Source organism: Ranitomeya imitator, chromosome 2 (assembly GCF_032444005.1).
Source record: "Ranitomeya imitator isolate aRanImi1 chromosome 2, aRanImi1.pri, whole genome shotgun sequence".
Classification (NCBI taxonomy): Eukaryota; Metazoa; Chordata; class Amphibia; order Anura; family Dendrobatidae; genus Ranitomeya; species Ranitomeya imitator.
The window spans coordinates 737,251,449-737,276,977 of NC_091283.1; the positions used below are offsets into that span (position 1 = coordinate 737,251,449).

General features: G+C 41.9%; 1 protein-coding gene across 1 annotated transcript in view; it reads left to right on the forward strand.

The window, feature by feature from the left end:
• CDH23 (cadherin related 23) overlaps positions 1–25,529 on the forward strand; it is a 1,839,731-nt gene that overhangs the window by 547,699 nt on the left and 1,266,503 nt on the right. Inside the window, exons 5-6 of the mRNA XM_069753216.1 lie at positions 7,468–7,515; positions 8,879–8,971. Coding sequence (XP_069609317.1) covers positions 7,468–7,515; positions 8,879–8,971 — 141 coding nt within the window. The remainder of the gene's footprint in view (positions 1–7,467; positions 7,516–8,878; positions 8,972–25,529) is intronic.

Here is a 25,529-nt window from a genome sequence, read left to right on the forward strand (position 1 = left end):
ATCCTGCGTCCCCATCCTGTCATGTGCTGCTCCATCCTGCGTCCCCATCCTGTCATGCGCTGCTCCGACCTGCGTCCCCATCCTGTCATGTGCTGCTCCATCCTGCGTCCCCATCCTGTCATGCGCTGCTCCCATCCTGCGTCCCCATCCTGTCATGCGCTGCTCCCATCTTGCGTCCCCATCCTGTGATGCGCTGCTCCCATCCTGTGATGCGCTGCTCCCATCCTGCGTCCCCATCCTGTCATGTGCTGCTCCATCCTGCGTCCCCATCCTTATGTGCTGCTCCATCCTGCGTCCCCATCCTGTTATGTGCTGCTCCCATCCTGCGTCCCCATCCTTATGTGCTGCTCCCATCCTGCGTCCCCATCCTTATGTGCTGCTCCATCCTGCATCCCCATCCTTATGTGCTGCTCCATCCTGCGTCCCCATCCTGTTATGTGCTGCTCCCATCCTGCGTCCCCATCCTTATGTGCTGCTCCCATCCTGCGTCCCCATCCTTATGTGCTGCTCCATCCTGCATCCCCATCCTTATGTGCTGCTCCATCCTGCGTCCCCATCCTTATGTGGTGCTCCATCCTTATGTGGTGCTCCATCCTGCGTCCCCATCCTTATGTGCTGCTACATCCTGCGTCCCCAATCCTTATGTGCTGCTCCATCCTGCTTCCCCATCCTTATGTGCTGCTCCATCCTGCGTCCCCATCCTGTCATGTGCTGCTCCATCCTGCGTCCCCATCCTGTCATGTGCTGCTCCATTCTGCGTCCCCATCCTGTCATGTGCTGCTCCATCTTGCGTCCCCATCCTGTCATGTGCTGCTCCATCCTGCGTCCCCATCCTGTTATGTGCTGCTCCCATCCTGCGTCCCCATCCTTATGTGCTGCTCCATCCTGCGTCCCCATCCTTATGTGCTGCTCCATCCTGCGTCCCCATCCTTTCATGTGCTGCTCCATCCTGCGTCCCCATCCTGTTATGTGCTGCTCCCATCCTGCGTCCCCATCCTTATGTGCTGCTCCATCCTGCGTCCCCATCCTTATGTGCTGCTCCATCCTGCGTCCCCATCCTTTCATGTGCTGCTCCATCCTGCGTCCCCATCCTGTTATGTGCTGCTCCCATCCTGCGTCCCCATCCTTATGTGCTGCTCCCATCCTGCGTCCCCATCCTTATGTGTTGCTCCATCCTGCGTCCCCATCCTTATGTGCTGCTCCATCCTGCGTCCCCATCCTTATGTGCTGCTCCATCCTGCGTCCCCATCCTTATGTGCTGCTCCATCCTGCGTCCCCATCCTTATGTGCTGCTCCATCCTGCGTCCCCATCCTTATGTGCTGCTCCATTCTGCGTCCCCAATCCTTATGTGCTGCTCCATCCTGCGTCCCCATACTTATGTGCTGCTCCATCCTGCGTCCCCATACTGCCTCTGACCCGTTCGGCGCCGAATGCTGGGGGGCCTGAGCAGTTGGGGACACCGGCACGCTGTGAGGGTCAGGTGCCGGTATCGCTGCCAGCTCAGGCCCCCCAGCACTTCCTATACTCACCTGTCTGTCCCGTTCCAGCGCTGCGCGCATTAAGTGCGTCACCGCGCCCTCTGAACTGAAGGTCACAGACTGAAGACCGGGAAGATGGCGGCGCTCAGCGATGGAACGGAAACAGGTGAATATGGCCGATACTCACCCTCCTGGCGGTCCCTGCTTCTCTGTTGGAGATCGCGGTGGGCGTTCAGTGTGAACGCACACCGCGATCTCTTGGGAGCGTCACTCTGTGAGGCCCAGACTGCGCCGGCGCTTGCGCCGGCGCAGTCTATAAAGGCTTCGGACAGAGTGACGCTCCCAGCGTTATATTATAGATATATTTGTAGTCTACAAATTGTAGGGATTAATAGTAACCTGATAGTAAATTGTAAAGACTATGTGCACACTTTGCGGATTTTGCCGCAGGATTGGCCTCTGCGGATCCTCAGCAGTTTTCCATGCGTTGTACAGTACCATGTAAACGTACGGAAAACAAAATCCGCAGTGCACATGCTGCGGAAAAAAACGCGCGGAAACACTGCGGTGTTTTTTCGGCAGCATGTCAATTCTTTGTGCGGACTTCAATAGGAATCTGCAGGTGTAAAACCACAGGTGGAATCCGCACAAAAATCGCACAAAAACCGCTGTAAATTCGCGGGTAATCCGCAGTGCAGTTTACCTGCAGATTTTGCAAAAACAGTGCGGAAAAATCCGCACACCAAACTGCAACGTGTGCACATAGCCCAATACTGTAGTCTGAAGTCAGGCAGAGTCAATGAACAGGCTCAGTAGGTTTTCGGAAGGAAAACACAAACCTATTTTTCTTTTTTAGTTTAATAATCAATATTTTGAAAGTGTAGATAATATAAAATAGAAAAAAAAACAAAGAAAATAGAAAAGGCACAGCGGAGCAAAGCAACCCACCCAGTGTTTAGGCCAAGAACATCCCATTTGGATAAATTAATAGGCAAAGTCTCTGTTCTGGAGTCATGATCAGTCCTGAAACAAAACATATTTAGTGTACTACTCCATATGAATGGGCTTATATGCCTGTATTCAGACTACTATGTTCACAGCTATACTAATATGCTGTTAGCAGTAGATGTAAGAGTAACCTAACTGAAATAACATCTGAGACCAATGTAGGTCAAGTGCAAATTGCCAGATAAACCATATACAAAGGAAAATGAAATATACAACTTCATATACTCTGAAAACAAGTATATATACAGCAGACTTATACTCCGCTCACCCATGTATTAGGTATATGTATATGTACAATATGTATCTATACAGCAAATGTACAGCAGACATATACTTTGCATACCTTTATATATAGAGCAGACATATACTCTGCACATTCTTTATCTATACAGAATACATATACTTTGCACACATGTATATACTGTAAACAGTACAGCAGAGATATAGTCTGCGCACCAGTATACGTACAGCAGACATGTACTCTGTATATCTTTATGCAGCATGCATATACTCACCTGTATTCTGCCCACCAATTTGTATACAGAAGACATAAACAATGCACACCTACAGTATGTATATATACAGTGCCTTGCGAAGGTATTCGGCTCCCTAGAACTTTCAACCTTTTCCTACATATCACGCTTCAAACATAAAGATACCAAATGTAAATTATTGGTTAAAAATCAACAACAAGTGGAACACTATTGTGAATTTAAACAAAACTTATTGTTTATTTTAAATTTTTGTGGAAATTCAAAAACTGAATAGTGTGGCGTGCAATATTATTCAGACCCTTTACTATCAGTGCAGCAAACTCACTCCAGAAGTTCATTGTGGATCTCTGAATGATCCAATGTTGTCCTAAATGCCTAATGATGATAAATATAATCCACCTGTGTGTAATCAAGTCTCCGTATAAATGCATCTGCTCGGTGATAGTCTCAGGGTTCTGTTTGAAGCACAGAGAGCATCATGAAGACCAAGGAACACAACAGGCAGGTCCGTGATACTGTTGTGGAGAAGTTTAAAGCTGGATTTGGATACAAAATGATTTCCAAAACTTTTGAACATCCCAAGGAGCACTGTGCAAGTGATCATATTGAAATGGTAGGAGTATCATACCACTGCAAATCTACCAAGACCCGGCCGTCCCTCTAAACTTTCATCTCAAACAAGGAGAAGACTGATCAGAGATGCAGCCAAGAGGCCCATGATCACTCTGGATGAAATGCAGAGATCTAAATCTGAGGTGGGACAGTCTGTTCATAGGACAACAATCAGTCGTACACTGCACAAATCTGGCATTTATGGAAGACTGGCAAGATGAAAGCCATTTCTCAAAGATATCCATAAAAAGTGTAATTTAAAGTGTGCAACAAACCACCAGGGAGACACACCAAACATGTGGAAGAAGGTGCTCTGGTCAGATGAAACCAAAATCGAACTTTTTGGCAACAAATGCCAAACGATATGTTTGGCGTAAAGGCAACACAGCTCATCACCCTGAACGCACCATCCCCACTGTCAAACATGATGGTGGAAGCATCATGGTTTGGGCCTGCTTTTCTTCAGCAGGGACAGGGAAAATGGTTAAAATTGATGGGAAAATGGATGGAGCCAAATACAGGACCACTCTTGAAGAAAATCTGTTGGAGTCTGCAAAAGACCTGAGACTGGGATGGAGATTTGTCTTCCAACAAGAAAATGATCCCAGACATAAATCAAAATCTACAATGGAATGGTTCCCAAAGAAACGTATCCAGGTGTTAGAAAGGCCAAGTCAAAGTCCAGACCTCAATCCAATCGAGCATCTGTTTAAAGGGAACCTGTCACCTGAATTTGGCAGGACCGGTTTTTGGTCATATGGGCGGAGTTTTCAGGTGTTTGATTCACCCTTTACTTACCCGCTGGCTGCATGCGGCCGCAATATTGGATTGAAGTTCATTCTCTGTCCTCCGTAGTACATGCCTGCGCAAGGCAATCTTGTCACATGGTGTCACATAAAAAATCTCCCTTATGCTCCAAACCTTAAAGAACTGACTTTCTCCAATATCTGCAGGCAGGGCATCTCCCCATGCACTAAGTGAAAATACCAAATTGGATAGAGTAGGTGAGGGTTACAAGGTGTGATAGACTATGCTCCAGAACCAATGAGCGCTTCCCTCTACTTCATGGCTGTTCTCATTACATCCTCTGTATCATAAGTGTGTTATTATTTTCTTATTTGCAGTGCTGATCTATTATAGCAGAATTTTGAAGAGATAGCTTTTTTCTTTAAGTATTTGAGCTCCTTGGTTTCCTATTTGAGCAGCTTCTTTCACCTACCCCTTATCCTAGCCCTGGGAACTATTTCAGTTAGCCTGTTGTTCCAGCTGCCTCGGCAGACTGTATTCCCACCATCATCAGCGATGATTTGTTAATGGTAAGGCTAGAGAGATACTTAAAGTTATCGATAATGTCCATGGCTTCTTTTAGGCAGTTAGGCTATTTGCCTAAAGGTACCTTCACACTAAACAACTTCACAACAATATCGCTAGCGATCCGTTATGTTGCAGCGTCCTGGCTAGCGATATCGTTGTGTTTGACACGCAGCAGCGATCTGCATCCTGCTGTGATATCGTTGGTCGGAGCTAGAAGGCCAGAACTTTATTTCGTCGATGGATCTCCCGCAGACATCGCTGAATCGGCGTGTGTGACGCCGATTCAGCGATGTCTTCACTGGTAACCAGGGTAAACATCGGGTTACTAAGCGCAGGGCCGCGCTTAGTAACCCAATTTTTGCCCTGGTTACCATCGTAAAAGTAAAAAAAACAAACACTACATACTTACTTTCAGCTGTCTGTCCCCAGCGCTCTGCTTCCTGCACTGGCTGTGAGCGCCGTCAGCCGGAAAGCAGAGCGGTGACGTTACCGCTCTGCTTTCCGGCCGCTGTGCTCACACAGTGCAGAGGAAAGCAGAGCGCCGGGGACAGACAGCTGAAGGTAAGTATGTAGTGTTTGTTTTTTTTACTTTTACGATGGTAACCAGGGTAAACATCGGGTTACTAAGCACGGCCCTGCGCTTAGTAACCCGATGTTTACCCTGGTTACCAGGGACCTCGGGATCGTTGGTCGCTGGAGAGCTGTCTGTGTGACAGCTCTCCAGCGACCAAACAGCGACGCTGCAGCGATCGACATCATTGTCGGTATCGCTGCAGCGTCGCTTAATGTGAAGGTACCTTAAGTGTAACAGATTGTCCTCTGCAAATGACACCATTTTTTCATGCATCTAACAATTCTGGAAAGGCATTACTGGACTGGATTTGTAAAGCAAGCACCTCTATTCCTATCACAAACAATAAAGATGAGAGGTTGCCCTAGCGGCGCACCTCTATGTAGGGTAAATAAAGCGGATGAAATAAGTATTGAAAACTTCACGAGTTATCTCAGTAAAAAATGTTCACTCATCTCTAATCCTTAGAATAAATATTTTAGGCAACTTGCATTGCTTTCATCTTTTTTAATTGAGGCCTTTTTTATATTTGGCTAAAGGCTAAATATCATTGTTTTTTATGTGCAAACTCATAAAAGGGAATGTGTCGCCAGGTTTGACCAAGATGAGATATGGCCACCACCTTGCTGGCCTAATATACAGAAAACTGACTTGAAATAGAAGGAGAAGACCAATTATACTCACCTGCAGGCAGGTACAGACCCGGGCTGAAATTCAGTCCTGGCATTTGAAATCACACAGGCCCATGTTGTCCCCGTCCCCATAAAACAGATGGGATATATTACTAATATTACCCTGGATGGAGGAAAGTAAGATTTTCTACAAGACCAATATTTCTAATGATTAAGGGGCCTGCTGAGGTAAGTGGCGGGGTCAGCGACTTTGTGCTCCGTCACAACTTTTAACAGCATGGAAGTGTTGAGAACACAGATTCTTTTAACAACATAGCAGACAAGGCAGCCCATGACCAGACAGGCCCTTCTGGCATTCGCCAGAATTGCCAGATGGCCAGTCCGGCCCTTCCTGAAGGTGGTCTGGTCCGAGGAGTGTCGCTCTTCTTGGTCCGGCGCCTCCCATCTTCTTGTTTCGTGTGGATGACGCATCTATACGAAGCATTGTGGAATGCTGAATATCAGGCCTGAAAGGTGAAAGATTCTATGTAAAGTACACTATACAGTATATGCTTTCTTACAATACCTTTCAAGGTGAGCATTCTGTATATAATGCATACAAATTCCAATTATGAAAGCCACATACTTTTCCCATAAAAATGATTGACATTTTTTTAATTATCCATTAAAAAAAATGTGATTTAAAGGACATGCACAATGAAAACAGGTTTCTTTTTATATGATGGACATGTCCTCATTAGCCAGAGATTTGTATGTTCTGGAAAATTCACAAAAGTGACACTTTGCTCCATTAGTAAACCTTTGACTCTTTTCTGTACTTGCAAGTCTTCAAAATGATTGCGAAGAAGACAGGTTTAGTCTTTGGAGGACAATATAGCAATAATTTCCTACAAAGGTACATGGTGTACAATTGAAAAAGTTTTGCTAGAGGTATGTTTTTTTTTCCTTCTACACGTCATGAGCTTTTGATATGAACCACAAAAAAATGAAATTGTACAAAATTAGGTGTTGTCGGCCGAGACCTTTGTGATGATAAACTTTAAATAGAATGCATCCTTGTGCGTGTCACATTTCTAAACATCCATGGACTCATTTTACTCCAGCACGATTAGTTTGATACAATTCATTCTCTATGATTAAGGAAACACTTCAGACGGTAATTGTGTTGGCTAAAATTGATATGCGAACAATGCGGTGTATTGGAGCCACATCTGTAATTGTACTCCTGGTTCCTCCTTTGCCCCTCTCCCAGTGGTATTTTGCATGTAATTATGCTTTTAGCTAAATTCCAAAGCACTGGTGTCAGAAGATAAACACTATTTCTAATCGTATTATTTTGTCTTCCTTTTCATTTCAGACTAAATCAGAATTCACAGTTGAATTTTCTGTCAGTGACAGCCAGGGGGTATGTATGACTTTTTCATTTCATGGCATAAAAATCTATGAATGGTAAAACAGGACAAGATAACGGGAAATGTGATGGAAGGGGTGGAGAAAAACGATTTATAACGTCTTGGTTATAAGTGCTGCCAGCATGAACTATGCTGAACAGACATTTGGCCAATTAAATATGAGCTTGTGTAATGTTCATTTTTAGCTCTGGTATAGGTGTTCCTACTCTTAACTTAAAGGATATGGATGCAATGATATACTGTGGATTCAATAAGAAGAGTGGCAAATGTCTTCTTGAGAACCTTATTCATGCAGCCTAATAGGGCATAGGACATACTGGTTAGTGATCGCCAGTGCAGGAATAAGTGGTTGTCGCTCCATCCAGCCTATCCGTATATTTATTTTCATGTCTGGTATGTAATGTAAGTTTCCCTTGGAATAACCCTACAGCTCATCACCAGGGTTTTCATCAGTTGCTTCTCTATCCATCAGCTGATCGTTGTGACATCTTCAGACATAAGGCATATGGACATGGAACTATCAATTGGGGTCAACTATTGTGGTCCAGTGTTCTGCACTATCAATCAGACATATACAAATAAATAGAATTATCTTTAGAGTAGTATGTATGGATAATCAAAGGAAATAAAATCTGTAACAAATCAAATTAGCTATGAATTTTCCTGAAATTTCAAAATCACGCAAATCTATAAAAATAATAGCTTCTGAGATCCTAAAAGGGATTAAAATAATAAAACCATTATACTTACCACCTGTCTCAGGTCCTCACCTGTCTTACGCTAGTGCAACTCATTGGTCATAAGCCCCAGTCTTCAATTCTTCTGTGACCTGTAATTTAGATCATTTGGGGAATTGGAGACCCTCATCAAGAGGTGATCATCCTCCCCATTGTGATGGCACTGAGGCCTGTCAATGGACTTGTGAATTCACATGAAGAGAGCAATGCACATGTGGAAGTAGATGGGGAGATGGCATAAGACAGGTGATGGTCTAGGACAGGTGAGTGTAATGTATTTTATTAGCATTTTAACCCCTTTCCTCACCTTTGTTTATTATCCTTTGGGTCTAGAGGGAACTTAAAGCATGATAATGGCAATCAGAAACTTTTGATTCAAGCCAAATGTATTTGAATTGAATAGAAGATGCTGGCTGATTCAAAAGAATCTGCCTGAAACAAATTTTAGGAGATTCACTCATGTTTGTTCATGATGTATGGCTCTATCCTTTACTTAGCTGTAATGTTGGATAATGGGAATTGACTGTTTTTTTTCTCCTTTATTCATATCTAGAATATTACAAGTAAAAACTTGGCTAAGACTTATAACCTAATACATCTGCTTCTGGTCCATCTTCAGGTTATCAAAGGCAAAGTAAGCATCCAGGTTGGAGATGTCAATGACAACGCACCTACTTTCCATGGCCAGCCATATACGGTGCGCATTGCAGAGGTACGTGTTTAGCTATGTTAACTAGTAAAGTTTCAATTTGATTGCGCATGTTCATATTTATTTGAAATATTATCTACAATGATTTTTAAACACAGTGAACTTTAATTTGACATTTATGGGGTTACTACTTTGATGTAACCAACTATTACTTGACTGTCAATGCATTTATTTGCTGTTGAATACATCAAGTTAACTTTCGACACGGCACAGTGTGTAAAATATTAATTACAGTTTAGCAATTACAACATCTCTGCATATGCTGTATAACAATCAAAACTTTAAAATCTGTGTAGATGTCACTTAACCTTCAGCCATTAAAGAACCTCAGATTCGTTGAAGCATGGTGATTTCCACACAACACCTATATAGCTGTCTTTTCTTTACTTGACGCAAAGTTGCTAACTGCAGATTCTCTAATTTATGTAATTTGTGGGACTTGCATGACCAGATTTGTTTCTTCAGGACATCTGACAGATGATCGAGCACATTGAGATCTTAATAACTCAGGGGCAAAGTCAAAACTTATAACTATAGTAATTGTTGAGCAAAAACAGGAAAAAGGATTGGTACTTGAATAAAACTTTTGTTTACTTCATCCGTTAAAAACAGGGATATCCATGATTAAAAAATACTGAGTGATTCTTACGCGGTTCTGGCATAACTGCCCTTAAATATACAATATACAACAATGACCACCTAATACACATTAAAACATGAAAAGATAAATAAAGATGTGTGTTGTGTTCTGTTATCCATTCCTAACAATTTCTTTAGTGTAGAAGAGCACATTTTCTTAGGCTATGTTCACACATCCTTGTACAGTGTTGGTGTGATGTTTGATTATCGGCCATCACATAGATCCCTTGAGTATGTCATATTCTCATTCTCAACATTGGATCAGAATAGAACATGTATAAAAGGGAACCTGTCCTGTTAAAAAACGCTACTATCCTGCAGATATTGGGTTAATGTGTCGGTTAATAGCGTTCTGAACCTGCCCGGAGCACGCACAGAGAGCCCCGGTGATGGAGGGAACTTAACTTTATTCCTCAGGCAGGCTTTCAGTATTAGAGCACTCGAGCCACCTGTCAGTCAGCGCTGGGGATGCGGTTACAGCCGCTGCTCACTATGTACTGATTAGTGACTGAAGCTTAGCCGGCCACTCCTCTATGACTGAAAGCCCTAGCTTGCCAGGAGGAATAAAGTTAATTTCTTTTAGCAGTGGGTGGGTGGATTCAGAATGCTATTAACCTGAGCATTAACCTCATATCTGCAAGTTAATAGTTTTTCACATGACAGGTTCCCTTTAAGTTTCACGGATCTGACACAGATTCATGATTTTAATGGATATGAATAGACCCATGGAGCCCTATTGGTCCCTATGCTGTCCGATCAAAAATCGGGCATCACATGGACATTTCACCTTGATGGTTGAATATAGCCTTACACAAGGGGCAGCTGCTACTAAGAAATATTGCTTTGTAATGGAGGGACATACATTAAATATATTTAAATAGATAGTACATGATAAAGTGACATTATGATGAAAGTCAAGATTTCCCAAAAGAAAGTTGGTGCCATCGTAGTGAGAAAATCAATGTTATTAATTTCACCTGTCGGTCTATAAATGTTATGTCTATGTAGGTTTTAAATTTCTTGTTATTTTCACTTTATGAATGAGAATTATCAAAACTATGAATTTTACCACAAAAATTGCTATGTTGAAAATGTTGAAACTGTAGTTTTATTTTAAATAGGAGTAGAAGTAACTGGCACAGGGCAGCTGTACAGATCTCATCATTGACCCAGCGGGCCAGGTTCTAATCATTGAGCTGTTTGTGCCAATTTAATTGCAGCCATTTCTGGTTTGTTCAGCATGGATCACACAAGTGAGTTCCCTAAACAGACTGTCGCTGTGTGCTATCTTGCTGTACGATCCTCTGCTGGTGGGACATCTCATTATCCTCCAGTAAATACATTTCTCACCATGAGCTTACATGATAGAAATATCATCTTTAGGAATCATTTTCTGGAATAGCTACAGAATTCCCTTTGCTAGGTTTACCTTGCTATATTCCAAAATTGAAATACATCAAGTGAATGATTTGTGTAGTTAAAAGTTAATAGTCAAATTATTTAAAAGGTTCTTCATCCTAACAGCATTGTCTGTTCTATTATTGAAGGGACAAGTAGAGACAGTGACTACATACAGACTATGTACAGCTGTGTACTCAGTGTTATATTGTTTTCGTCCTCCAGAGTGCTTATCAGTCTAGACTGACCCCTATAAGAAAAGGCTGGAAGTTTTCTAAATAGTTTTCTTTAGTACTTTTCTATTATAACACTTTTGTAAAATCTGTGCAACTCCTTTACATAGTTGGATGTGCTGTTGTTGCTGATAGGTTCACTTCACTAACACACCATCTGGTGGATATGGACTCTCATTGTTTTTCTTCTACATTTCCTTATTGCTATAGAAAACAAAATCATTAATAAATTCCTTAGGGCAAGGGCCACCATCCTGTGGCTCGGAAGTCACATGTAGGTCGGAGGCCCATAAAGTGTGACTTGCAATTCTGTGTCAGCTTGTTGCTTTAGCACCACATGTCAGAAAAGCAGGTCTCCACATGGTTACTTTTGTGATTAGCCTCTAATGGAAGAGCAGATATGAAGGCACATATGCTGGCTTAAGGGTTGGAGAGATAAATTACGTGTGGTACACTAGCTAAATGATGATATTGCCAGTTAAAGTGTTGACGTTGAATGCAATAGTGTGGTGGGAGTTCTTGATGTGAGAATACCAAATGGGGTAAGGTGGTAACCCCGATGTACATTTACTGTCTTAGTGTGATGATTTCTAAGGGGCTATTTTGGCTCTTATTATACAGGTATGGGGGCTTAGGTGTCATTATTGTGGAGGGTGGAGTGGGCTTTGGATATCACTACTTAGAGTACACTGGATGTGGATGGCGACCATCTCTCAGAGTTGAATTTGCTTTCAAGGTAAAAAGTTGGGATCCACTGCCTTAGGGTATAGTACCTAAATTACATCTAGAAGATAATTATTTACCAACCAAAAAATGGTGCAGGGCAGAAAATGTCTTTTAAAATTAACTTAATCTTTCTTTAATTAATGCTAAAAGAATATTCACTTCATCATATTGAAATTACAAGAACAAAAAATAAAAGTATTGGAATTAAGAAAATGACAGGATAAAAAGACAAGTCTGTAGATGCTCTATGCCACGGTAGCACATTACTCCAAGCAGGCTGCTCAGAGTAGAAAGAAAAAACGTGCGACCATGTGTTATCATATTGATAAATGGCTACTGGAAGTTCCGCTTTTGTCCTGGACACAATGATAGTTGGAGATTAGTTTAGAGACCACGTGAGAAACACAAAGAAGAGAATGTCACACTGATCCTATTTCTGAGAATATGATGTAGGGTGGTATAGTATATAGTACCCGGAACCCTTTAGTGTTCATTCCGGGCACACTAACAGCTCAGCGTTACATTGATTTGATATTGGAATGAGTGATACAGCCTTTTTTCCAAAGTGTCCCAGGAGCCATTTTTCAACATTACTACACCAGGCTGCATGTAGCTTTTGCTATTGTAGCAGCTTGCATTACCTAAACATGCTACTATGGCAAACAGCATCCTTGGACTTGTCTCTTGTAGACTACATTGGTTATTATTGGTCAGCAATTGCAAAGGGAGCTTCCAGCAGTGGATCTTGGTGAGTTGCGTGTCCAAGTGCATTCAGCGTGGTAAAATATTCCTCAGACAACCATAAATAACCTCATTGATAACATCCAAGGCATGTAAGTGTGTATACTTCTGCACGTGGCGTTCACGCTTGATACCGAATAAATCAACATGTTTTAGAAATGTTTTAGAAATTCTGCATCCACTTTTTCATTATTTGCAAATCACGTGTCTATCAATTCTTTGATTATCTTAATTGCATGACTTTTTTTACTTCGTGTTGTAGTTTCCATGCTGAGGTGTGTGCATATTAATGTATGCACCGTATAAAAATATGCAGTAACTTGCAAAAGTATTCGCCCCATCCCCTTGGTATATTTCCTGTTTTTCTACCAGACAACCTGGAATTTCATTGTTTTTTTCTGAGGGTTTGCATCAGTTCATGGAAAGAACATGCCTACAATTGTGAACTGTAGTTTTCTTTTTTTTCTGAAGCAACCAACAAATAGGACAAAATAACTGAAAATTCTGTGAGCATAACTATTCACCCCCCCCCCCTAAAGTTAGTACTTTGTAGAGCCTCTTTTTGCAACAATAACAGCTGCAAGTCTCTATGAGCTTTCTACATCTTGCCATTGGGATTTTTTCCCCTTCCACAAGGTAAAACTGCTCCAGCTCATTCAATTTAGAGGGGCTAGGTCACTCTAAAACATTTACACATTTCCCACTTGAGTGTTGTTATAGCAGTATAATTTGGGTCATTGGATTACAAAATTGTTAAATCCAGGTTATAATGTAACAAAATAGGTAAAAGCCAAGGAAGGGGGAGGGGTTGATACTTTCACAACTCAATATATATATATTGATACTGTTCTTTGGAAAATAAGATTCTAATTAATATCTCACTGGGTGCAAAAACAACTTTCAAAGTTTTGTTTTCATTAAGCATTTTTTAACCTATAGCATGAAAGTAAACTTAATACTATAACCGAATTTGTCCTCCGTTCAGAGAGTTTATCTTTTTTTTGCTGGACACAAAAGCATAGTAGTGTGGCTAGGAGCATGTTATATTCAGTAGAAAACTATTGCTTAAAAATGTGTTCTGGTTTTAAAGAGTTATTACAAGAGTGAATTAACCTTTCCACTAGTAAATTCAACCGTCAGCACTCAGCTTGAAAGATGCACGCTCCAAGGTCCAAGGATCCAATTAGACCAGGAAAGCATCAAAGAAGAAAAGAGAGCAGCATCCACATCAGGTGAAGAAAATATCCAAAATGTGCTTTATTCTGCCATAAAGAGTTACAACGTTTCGGCCAAGGTGGCCTTTGTCAAGTATACAAAGTATCAAAAGTGGCCATCTTAAATAGTGTGGAGCCCACATGGGCACCAATCACCATCGAGGGGCGGCCTTTATTCAATATACATAAAAATAAGAATATGTGCGCAAATAACTAACATCACATAATCATAAGAACAATAACATATCCTCATCAGTAATATACACAATAACTAACATAGAGAATCGCAGATCGGAGTATAGTATATATACACAGCCCAGTGACTGTTTATGTTATTCCGTTGTCATGGCACCGATTCACCCAATCACTGGATCATCCTGGAGCTCATCCCCTTTATTCTCCAATCGCTGTGCTTTAGAAAAAAGGCGCACAATGCACCACCGTCCAATCCACATCATCCCGCAGGAAGGTGTGGCCACTTTTGATACTTTGTATACTTGACAAAGGCCACCTTGGCCGAAACGTTGTAACTCTTTATGGCAGAATAAAGCACCTTTTGGATATTTTCTTCACCTGATGTGGATGCTGCTCTCTTTTCTTCTTTAACCTTTCCACTAGACTGCTGGATCCCCAACCAATTTTCAGAAGACAACAGGAAGTTTCATAGAAAATTAATTGACCATTAGCGCACATGCTTGACCAGCACTGCATTCACACAGAAGATGCAGGACTCCTCTTTTGGCAAGGAAACCAACCAGACGTTAAACACTCAACAATTTAGCAGTTAATAACTACCCTGATGGGTCAAAATTGGTAAAAACTCTTACAACCCAGAATTCTCCATGGCAGTGTTTTGCATCAGTATTTTTAAGGCCAAACTAGGAGTGTGTCCAAAGCATAAAATAAGTGCTGCTCCTTCTGTTACAAATCTCATTGAAGGAGGATTCATTGCTGGATAGGTCATATTAATATGCTAAATACTGACCAAAATACTGCTGTGTGAAAGTGGCCTAAGAATAACGCTGACGGTTGCTTCTTTCATGAGCATGTGCATCTGTGTCAGCCTGAGAAATCAAGTTGTCTTTAGTAATTGAGCAGTAGAAAAGAAATGACTCTTTAATATGCTGTCTAGAGCACCGTCTCACCATGAGCCTTTGATCTCCCTTTTCCATTCTCAGAATATGGACAAGAGGGATTTCATTATTACTTTCTGAATGTTTTGCTTTCAATTTGCTTGAACTCTCTTCAGGGTGTTAAAAAGAAAAAAAAAAGCCTTATACATTTCTACTTCCTCTTTGTCATTTAGGATTTTTGCAGGAAACGTGTTGAAGTGTTATATATTATCGAGTAATTAATGCATCACAATGTAATCATGATTGGATGATAAGTAATTACAATTAAATGTGTTAGTAAGTATGAAGCAAAGTTTGATGAGAGATTGGAATGGATATCCCCATTGTATGTTACCGCCATCCTATTATCATGAGTAAATAAGCAATGTATCACACTCGTGGTTTTGATTTAATCTTAGGATAACAACCAGGGATTGATTGAACAAAGAGAACAGATTACTTCACCTTGATGTTTTCTTGCTCCTTTACAGATTGTTTTAGCACCAGTAGATTGTTATTGCCCTGGCCTGACACACCTCCTCCTCCTGTGATAGGGACCTCACTGTTCATGGACTTTGTGCACTGAGAGCCTGATATGGGCGGGGTTAGCTTTATCAGCTCTGCTTCATGCTAAATCTAAAGGCTCTAATCATGTGAGAATGGCTGCACCCAGTAAACAAAGTGATACATTGTTGGAATCACCTACTCTTTGCCTACGTGAGGCTGCTCTCAGATCTGGTAGAAAAAACCTGCTGACAGATTCCCTTTAAGTCACATGGTCTTGGACATGGCCTCTTTACAGAGATCAGGGAGCTGTTTTGTTGTGTCGGAACATTTTGCATTGTTAAGTAACTGTGTCATCTTGTGTGTATTGAAATCAGAAAGATTTTGTATCTCATCTCAGTGTTGAAACCAATATTCATATAGTGAAAAGTGATAAAATAATACTATAAAAAAACTTTGTGTGTTACTATATCTGTAGCTCTGTTCAGGAAAGTTAACTGAATTACATTGGTCTAAGATTATATTGGTCTGTAATTCTCTTTTAAAGGAAAACCATTCTTGAGACATGCACCCACCAGTATAGGCAGCTCTAAATAAAGGAAAGACTGAAAAACTGTTATTTAGATATGTAATGAAAGATATTCACATGACAACATGTCATCTTCCAGGCTTGACCCATAGGCTTAAATTCTTGACTTAAGGAGATGTAAGAAAAGATAGTATGCATTATGGGCGCCAATTTTTGCCCTTAGGCTCAGCTCTCCTTGATTGTGAATTGGGCAGCATGGTGGCGCAGTGGTTAGCACTGCAGCCTTGCAGCGCTGGAGACCTGGGTTCCAATCCCACCCAGGACAACATCTGCAAAGAGTTTGTGTGTTCTCTCCGTGTTTGTGTGGGTTTCCTCTGGGCACTCTGGTTTCCTCCCACATTCCAAAGACATACTTATAGGGATTCTAGATTGTGAGCCCCATCGGGGACAGTGATGATAATGTGTGCAAAACTGTAAAGCGCTGCGGAATATGTTAGCGCCATATAAAAATAAAGATTATTATGTGTTGGCAATGAGGGTAATGGTTTTGGTGTAATGTCTACTGACATCAAGCACAGGGGTTAATAATGGCATTTCTACCTTATTAGGCATTTCTTAACATTTCTAACCCCATAGTCTAAAGAAATATACAAACACAGAGAGAGAAGTCCTTTAACTGTAAAAAGCAGTCCCTGAACCTCTTTGACCATTTAATACCATTAAAAAAAATAAAAGGGTCCGCTGTAAATTGTAAATCCCCGACACTGTACATCTGGAGGCTGTGTTGAGCAGTGACACCAGTATTGTGACTGCTCAGCATTTCTGCCGTCACACACTGGGAGTAGCATGTGAATCCGGCTGCTGTGACAAGTGCTGACATCAGTAAGTTTATCGCAATTCACAGCCAATGAACTGCGATAACCTTACCGACATTACTTATGTCACCGCTCTGCACATTTACAAATACTAGGATTTCATCAGCTCACCCAACCAGACGTTTTAGAATCCAATTCAGACATGTGCAGTGCATGGATCACCACCAAGTTCCTGTCGGCCGACTCCCAGGTAAAAATGCAAATCACTCACTTGTCCAGCTGATGCAAATATTGGATGGAGGAGATGAAAATAGAATAAAAGTCTTGTCATTTATTAGTGCATCATAAAAACAAGCTGACGCGTTTCAGGCAATAATGCCCTTAGTCAAAGCATAATAAAAACACAACACAATATACAAAGGCACATAACAAGAGGCTACAACGAATCACGATACATGTCAATTAATCATATACCAAACACCCATTGGACAAAGACACACACCCTGCCCAACCTGAGTGTTATACAAATGTTATAGCCACTAAGTCTATGCACAATATTGCAAATACAAATTGTAAGAATACAAGAATACCTTTCTCCAATATATGTAAATACACTTAAATACATATAAATACTCCCATATATATAGATAAGCCACATATCATTATTATATTTATACATGAGAACAACACTTAATAAAAATACATCAGATCTGGTTTATAATTCATTCCTTTGGGGAAACAAGTATCTAATTTTAAGATCCAAGCTACCCCTCTGGCTCGTAGAGTAGATATTGTATCACCTCCTCTGACTGCCCTCTTTACTTGTATGATTGCAGTTACTCTCATGGAAGTCATGTCACCAGCATGAACCTCCTTGAAGAGTCTGGACACTCCTGACAAAGAGCGTTTATCATTGCTATTACCTGTAGCGGCTCCTGATACATGTTCTTTAATTCTCTGCTTTAATTTATGTGTGGTCGATCCCACATATTGCACATTACATGCCCGACAAGAAACCAAATATATTACAGATCTGGAATTACAATTAGCTAAACATGTGATGGTATAATCATTCTGCGCATCTTTTGCTCTAAATTTGGTGGTTTTTTGCATATATTGAAGCAATCCACATCTACTCATGCCCCATTTGTAGTAACCCATGCTTCCTAACCAGGAATACGCTCTTCTTTCTGAATTATTTGGTCCCACATATAAACTGGGTGACGACATGTTGGCTAAAGTCTTGGATTTCTTGGCTACAAATCTCACTCCATTATCTAAAATAGTGTTAGTTTTCTTATCTTGCCTCAAAACTGGAAGATGCCCTTTTATTATGTTAACTATTTGTGGATATTTAATTGAAAATGGTGTAGAAAAAACTACTTGTGATTGGGAATCACGTATACTGCGATCCATTAAACATTGTTCTCTGTTTCTGCTGCATGCTATATTGGCCCTGTTCACAAAAGCCTGTGAATAACCTCGCTGCTTGAATCTCCTTGCAATTACTTTGCACTCCTGAATTAATTCAACATCATTAGAACAAGCACGCCTCGGCTTAAAAAAATTCTCCTATGCGCAGATTCTTTATTGTGTGAACAGGGTGTGCACTGGACGCATGCAAAACTCCATTACCCATAGTAGGCTTACGGTATAATCTGCTATAGATTTTACCACTTTCCACTTGTCCTTCAACAAATACATCTAGAAAAGGGGAACTTTGATCCTGGTATTCTGAAACATGCTGCAAATTCCGATCATTGCAATTCAAAAATTCAAAAAACACTTGATGATCTTCTGCATTTCTTTTTTGACAATAAAAATCAAATCATCAATGTAGTGTCCTGTCCATACAATCCTGTCATAATATGGATTAGATTTTGAAAACAAAGCTAGAGAATATAACAAACTGGGAGAATACAGGACAGAATTCATTAAGGAAGTTTTCTTGCAGTGGTGGAGACAAGCTTTAAATGATTTCCACCATTGCTATGCCTATTTGCTGGCAGATAGAGATGATCAAATCTTTTGAAATTCAAATTCGTCAGGACCATCACAATTTTCCCCAAAATTTTATTTGCAGCAGGTTGATTCACACTAAATTTCAATACTGAAAACACTCAAATTGCTCTTAAACTGCATGTGTAACACTCTGTGGTCTCTTAAGACTATAATCAACGTCTTTCATGCCCTTTATCACAAACATAGCCTTGGTAATGTCACAGTGACCTCAACTTAGAAACGACATTTGCACTGCATTACAATCAGTACACGACACGAGTGTTGTTGCACTAGGAAGACTATATTGCAAAGTCTGATATAGCAGAGTTCATTAACTTTCTTTGTATTTATTTCATGCTGATCACTGTAACCCAAACTAGTGTTATATTTGTCATAAAGGTATGGTTACTAGTGATGAGCAAATATACTCGTTACTCGAGGTTTCCCGAGCACGCTCGGGTGACCTCGGAGTATTTTTTAGTGCTCAGAGATTTAGTTTTTCTTGCCGCAGCTGAATGATTTACATCTGTTAGCTAGCATAAGTTCATGTGGTGGTTCCCTAGCAACCAGGCAACCCCCACATGTACTTATGCAGGCTATCAGATGTAAATCATTCAAAACTAAATCTCCGAGCACTAAAAAAACTCGGAGGACACCCGAGCGTGCTCAGGAAATTTCGAGTAACGAGTATATTCGCTCATCACTAATGGTTACACAGCATCTTTTTCAGGTGATTTCACCTGGGAAGCAGTTGGGAACTTGGTCTATAAGGTGATGAAAAGTTATAATGCAGTGACAACCCATATCTACTTTTCATGCATCTTACAGTGTCACGCACGTGAATCATCAGCACACTGTGCCACGGTTCAGGCTTAACCTTGGAATGGCATTGCTAAGTGGCCATCTGGTTTTTGCTAGAGCTACTGATAGTGGAGTTAGTCTTAACCTGCAAGTGACCGCTATGTGGATCGCCCCGTCAGGGCAGTGGGGTACTCGGTACAGGGTCCTGCAGTTCACAGGGGGATGTCACGGTGGCTGACCCGGTCCATGGCCCAGGGATGTCCGTGTAAAAGGGAAAGGTCTTTAAAGGGATAGAGTTTATGTTCATGACGCCACCCGTGGTATTCAGTCAGGGTGACCGATGCTGCTTTAGGGGGTCCGCTGGGGTAATGTTATGGCAGCTAGATGGTATAACTTCCCACAGGTGAAGTGTATCCCCAGGGCTTCCCGGTGTGTAGATGGTGAATGGTGAGTGGCGCAGAGAAAAACTAAGACACAAGGTTGCAGTCTCTTTACCTTTACTGAAGACTTCAGCATCCACAGTCCAGGGCACCAGATCACAGGGCAGGCAGAGTGCGGCCAGTTTGGAGGCAAGTCCAGAGTTCCCTTGTCCAGGTGGAATTCAGTAGCCTTCCCTTGCTCTGCAGTTGTGTAGTCCCTTACTGCCTATGGCTTCACATAAGGGCCTCACAGATGTGGTGTTTCACTCTCTCTGTCCCCATATAGGATAGGACAAAACCCATATGACTGGTGACTTGAGCCTGTTTATAGGGTCTCTTAGATAACCCGGCTCTGTAGCTGTCACCGTGCCTCCTGGGTGTAGGTGCAGACAGGTAAAATGCAATTAGCTGTCCTGCTGGTCTCTGAAATAAGGCGTAGAGGTCCTTACTCCCTTGGTGTTCTAGCTACCAGGATTTTGCGCCTCAGAAGGAGGCAGCCTGAGCGGGGCTGGTCCCCTTCTGGTATCCTCTCCTTTGCTTCAACTTCCTTCATGCTCACTGCAATACAATGCTGCCTTTCAATGTCTCTTTCTGGGAGCTGCAGCTCTGAGGGCATGCACAGCTCCGTTAACCTTCTGTCCTCCTCAGACTCTGGTCTGGAACTTACTAACAGAACTCCTGCCTGGAGCTCTGTCAGGAACTGACTGCGTCCGGAACTGACTAACTTTCCCTACACACTACCAGTTATATATCTGTGGGGAGTGACCTAATAAATAGGAGCAGAAGCTCCCCCTGGTGGCCTGGAGTGTGAAATGTGTTGCATGTTTGTGATACCTGGATGCAGTTATCCTTTTTTGCCTCCAAACGTAGCATCACTCTCACCGGAAAGAAAGCAATACCACTGTGACGACCAGGACCCTAGGGCGTCACACTATGTACCACTCAAAGGGAAATCCCTGGTACTGAGGCAGCTGACCCTAAGGGTAAGGATAGTAGTCACAGACATGAACTTGGAGTCACTAGAAAGACAGAATTTGGATACAGGTTCTGGCAGTTTAGAGCCAGGAACACTTGACAGAACAGACACTGATGCAGTTTCAGAAAGTGTGGAGCCTAGAACACTTGACAGAACAGACACTGGTACTGGTTTGAGTACTGCCGATGCAGTTTCAGGTTTGGGTACCATCGGAGCGGTGTCAGGCTCAGGTACTGCCGTAGTGGTGCCAAGCTCAGGTAATGCTGGAGCAGTGCCGGGCTCAGGTATCACTAAAGCAGTTTCAGGTACATGGAGATGTTTCAGACTCAGATATTGTTGGAGCAGTTTCAGGTACTGCCTGCCTGCGGTTTCAGGCTCAGGTATTGCCGGAGTGCTTTCAGGCACATGTACCAACAGAGCAGCATCAGAATCAGGTAATGAAGATTAAGCAATGGGTTTAAATTCTAACAGCATAGGTTCAGGGAACGGTTCAGGAATAGTTTCAGGGACCTGACAACTAACTAACAGGGACAAACTAAAACTAACACTAAAGAGGGCATTGTACAGGCACCTCCATAAAGAAAGCCTGCGGAGGGAGCGGAGACATTGCTGAGCAGCCAGGGCAGTGAGTGTGGAGCGCCCCCAGACACAGGGCCACAGGTTCTCTCGGTACCAGTCCTCTCTGTCTCAGTCCTAGGATTGTCACGGTGGCTGGACCCAGTCCGTGACCCTCATAGTCATAGTAGTCATAGTTAGTAAGGCCGAAAAAAGACATTTGTCCATCCAGTTCAGCCTATATTCCATCATAATAAATACCCAGATCTACGTCCTTCTACAGAACCTAATAATTGTATGATACAATATTGTTCTGCTCCAGGAAGACATCCAGGCCTCTCTTGAACCCCTCGACTGAGTTCGCCATCACCACCTCCTCAGGCAAGCAATTCCAGATTCTCACTGCCCTAACAGTAAAGAATCCTCTTCTATGTTGGTGGAAAAACCTTCTCTCCTCCAGACGCAAAGAATGCCCCCTTGTGCCCGTCACCTTCCTTGGTATAAACAGATCCTCAGCGAGATATTTGTATTGTCCCCTTATATACTTATACATGGTTATTAGATCGCCCCTCAGTCGTCTTTTTTCTAGACTAAATAATCCTAATTTCGCTAATCTATCTGGGTATTGTAGTTCTCCCATCCCCTTTATTAATTTTGTTGCCCTCCTTTGTACTCTCTCTAGTTCCATTATATCCTTCCTGAGCACCGGTGCCCAAAACTGGACACAGTACTCCATGTGCGGTCTAACTAGGGATTTGTACAGAGGCAGTATAATGCTCTCATCATGTGTATCCAGACCTCTTTTAATGCACCCCATGATCCTGTTTGCCTTGGCAGCTGCTGCCTGGCACTGGCTGCTCCAGGTAAGTTTATCATTAACTAGGATCCCCAAGTCCTTCTCCCTGTCAGATTTATCCAGTGGTTTCCCGTTCAGTGTGTAATGGTGATATTGATTCCCTCTTCCCATGTGTATAACCTTACATTTATCATTGTTAAACCTCATCTGCCACCTTTCAGCCCAAGTTTCCAACTTATCCAGATCCATCTGTAGCAGAATACTATCTTCTCTTGTATTAACTGCTTTACATAGTTTTGTATCATCTGCAAATATCGATATTTTACTGTGTAAACCTTCTACCAGATCATTAATGAATATGTTGAAGAGAACAGGTCCCAATACTGACCCCTGCGGTACCCCACTGGTCACAGCGATCCAGTTAGAGACTATACCATTTATAACCACCCTCTGCTTTCTATCACTAAGCCAGTTACTAACCCATTTACACACATTTTCCCCCAGACCAAGCATTCTCATTTTGTGTACCAACCTCTTGTGCGGCACGGTATCAAACGCTTTGGAAAAATCGAGATATACCACGTCCAATGACTCACCGTGGTCCAGCCTATAGCTTACCTCTTCATAAAAACTGATTAGATTGGTTTGACAGGAGCGATTTCTCATAAACCCATGCTGATATGGAGTTAAACAGTTATTCTCATTGAGATAATCCAGAATAACATCCCTCAGAAACCCTTCAAATATTTTACCAACAATAGAGGTTAGACTTATTGGCCTATAATTTCCAGGTTCACTTTTAGAGCCCTTTTTGAATATTGGCACCACATTTGCTATGCGCCAGTCCTGCGGAACAGACCCTGTCGCTATAGAGTCACTAAAAATAAGAAATAATGGTTTATCTATTACATTACTTAGTTCTCTTAGTACTCGTGGGTGTATGCCATCCGGACCCGGAGATTTATCTATTTTAATCTTATTTAGCCGGTTTCGCACCTCTTCTTGGGTTAGATTGGTGACCCTTAATATAGGGTTTTCATTGTTTCTTGGGATTTCACCTAGCATTTCATTTTCCACCGTGAATACCGTGGAGAAGAAGGTGTTTAATATGTTAGCTTTTTCCTCGTCATCTACAACCATTCTTTCCTCACTATTTTTTAAGGGGCCTACATTTTCAGTTTTTATTCTTTTACTATTGATATAGTTGAAGAACAGTTTGGGATTAGTTTTACTCTCCTTAGCAATGTGCTTCTCTGTTTCCTTTTTGGCAGCTTTAATTAGTTTTTTAGATAAAGTATTTTTCTCCCTATAGTTTTTTAGAGCTTCAATGGTGCCATCCTGCTTTAGTAGTGCAAATGCTTTCTTTTTACTGTTAATTGCCTGTCTTACTTCTTTGTTTAGCCACATTGGGTTTTTCCTATTTCTAGTCCTTTTATTCCCACAAGGTATAAACCGCTTACACTGCCTATTTAGGATGTTCTTAAACATTTCCCATTTATTATCTGTATTCTTATTTCTGAGGATATTGTCCCAGTCTACCAGATTAAGGGCATCTCTAAGCTGTTCAAACTTTGCCTTCCTAAAGTTCAATATTTTTGTGACTCCCTGACAAGTCCCCCTAGTGAAAGACAGGTGAAACTGCACAATATTGTGGTCGCTATTTCCTAAATGCCCGACCACCTGCAGATTTGTTATTCTGTCAGGTCTATTAGATAGTATTAGGTCTAAAAGTGCTGCTCCTCTGGTTGGATTCTGCACCAATTGTGAAAGATAATTTTTCTTGGTTATTAGCAGAAACCTGTTGCCTTTATGGGTTTCACAGGTTTCTGTTTCCCAGTTAATATCCGGGTAGTTAAAGTCCCCCATAACCAGGATCTCATTATGGGTTGCAGCTTCATCTATCTGCTTTAGAAGTAGACTTTCCATGCTTTCTGTTATATTTGGGGGTTTGTAACAGACCCCAATGAGAATTTTGTTACCATTTTTCCCTCCATGAATTTCAACCCATATGGACTCGACATCCTCATTCCCTTCGCTAATATCCTCCCTTAAAGTGGACTTTAGACAAGACTTTACATAGAGACAAACCCCTCCTCCTCTCCGATTTTTACGATCCTTTCTAAACAGACTGTAACCCTGTAAGTTAACTGCCCAGTCATAGCTTTCATCTAACCATGTCTCGGTTATTCCCACTATGTCAAAGTTACCTGTAGATATTTCTGCTTCTAGTTCTTCCATCTTGTTTGTCAGGCTTCTGGCGTTTGCGAGCATGCAGTTTAGAGGATTTTGTTTTGTTCCAATCTCCTCACTGTGGATTGTTTTAGAAATGTTCTTACCTCCCTTCAGAGTATGTTTTCCTGGGTCGTCTTTGTTCGAGTCTAATGTTTTTCTTCCCGTCCCCTCTTCTTCTAGTTTAACGCCCTCCTGATGAGTGTAGCGAGTCTTCTGGCGAATGTGTGTTTCCCAGGTTTGTTGAGGTGTAGTCCGTCTCTGGCGAGGAGTCCATCATACCAGTAATTCACACCGTGGTCCAGGAATCCAAATCCTTGTTGTCTGCACCATCGTCTTAGCCAGTTGTTTGCATCAAGGATCCTGTTCCATCTCCTGGTGCCATGCCCGTCTACTGGAAGGATAGAAGAAAAAACTACCTGTGCATCCAGTTCCTTTACTTTCTTCCCCAACTCTTCAAAGTCCTTGCAGATTGTCGGTAGGTCCTTCCTTGCCGTGTCATTGGTGCCAACATGTATCAGAAGAAATGGGTGGACGTCCTTGGAGCTGAAGAGCTTTGGTATCCTATCGGTCACATCCTTGATCATCGCACCTGGAAGGCAGCATACTTCTCTTGCAGTTATGTCCGGTCTGCAGATGGCTGCTTCTGTGCCTCTCAGTAGTGAGTCTCCCACCACCACCACTCTTCGTTGCTTCTTGGCTGTACTTTTTGCTGTCACTTGTTGCTGTGTGCCCTTTTCTTTTTTGCTTGCTGGTATTGCTTCATTCTTAGGTGTGCCATCTTCATCCTCTACAAAGATTTGATATCGGTTCTTCAGTTGTGTGGTTGGTGATTTCTCCATGGTCTTCTTGCTTCTTTTGGTCACATGCTTC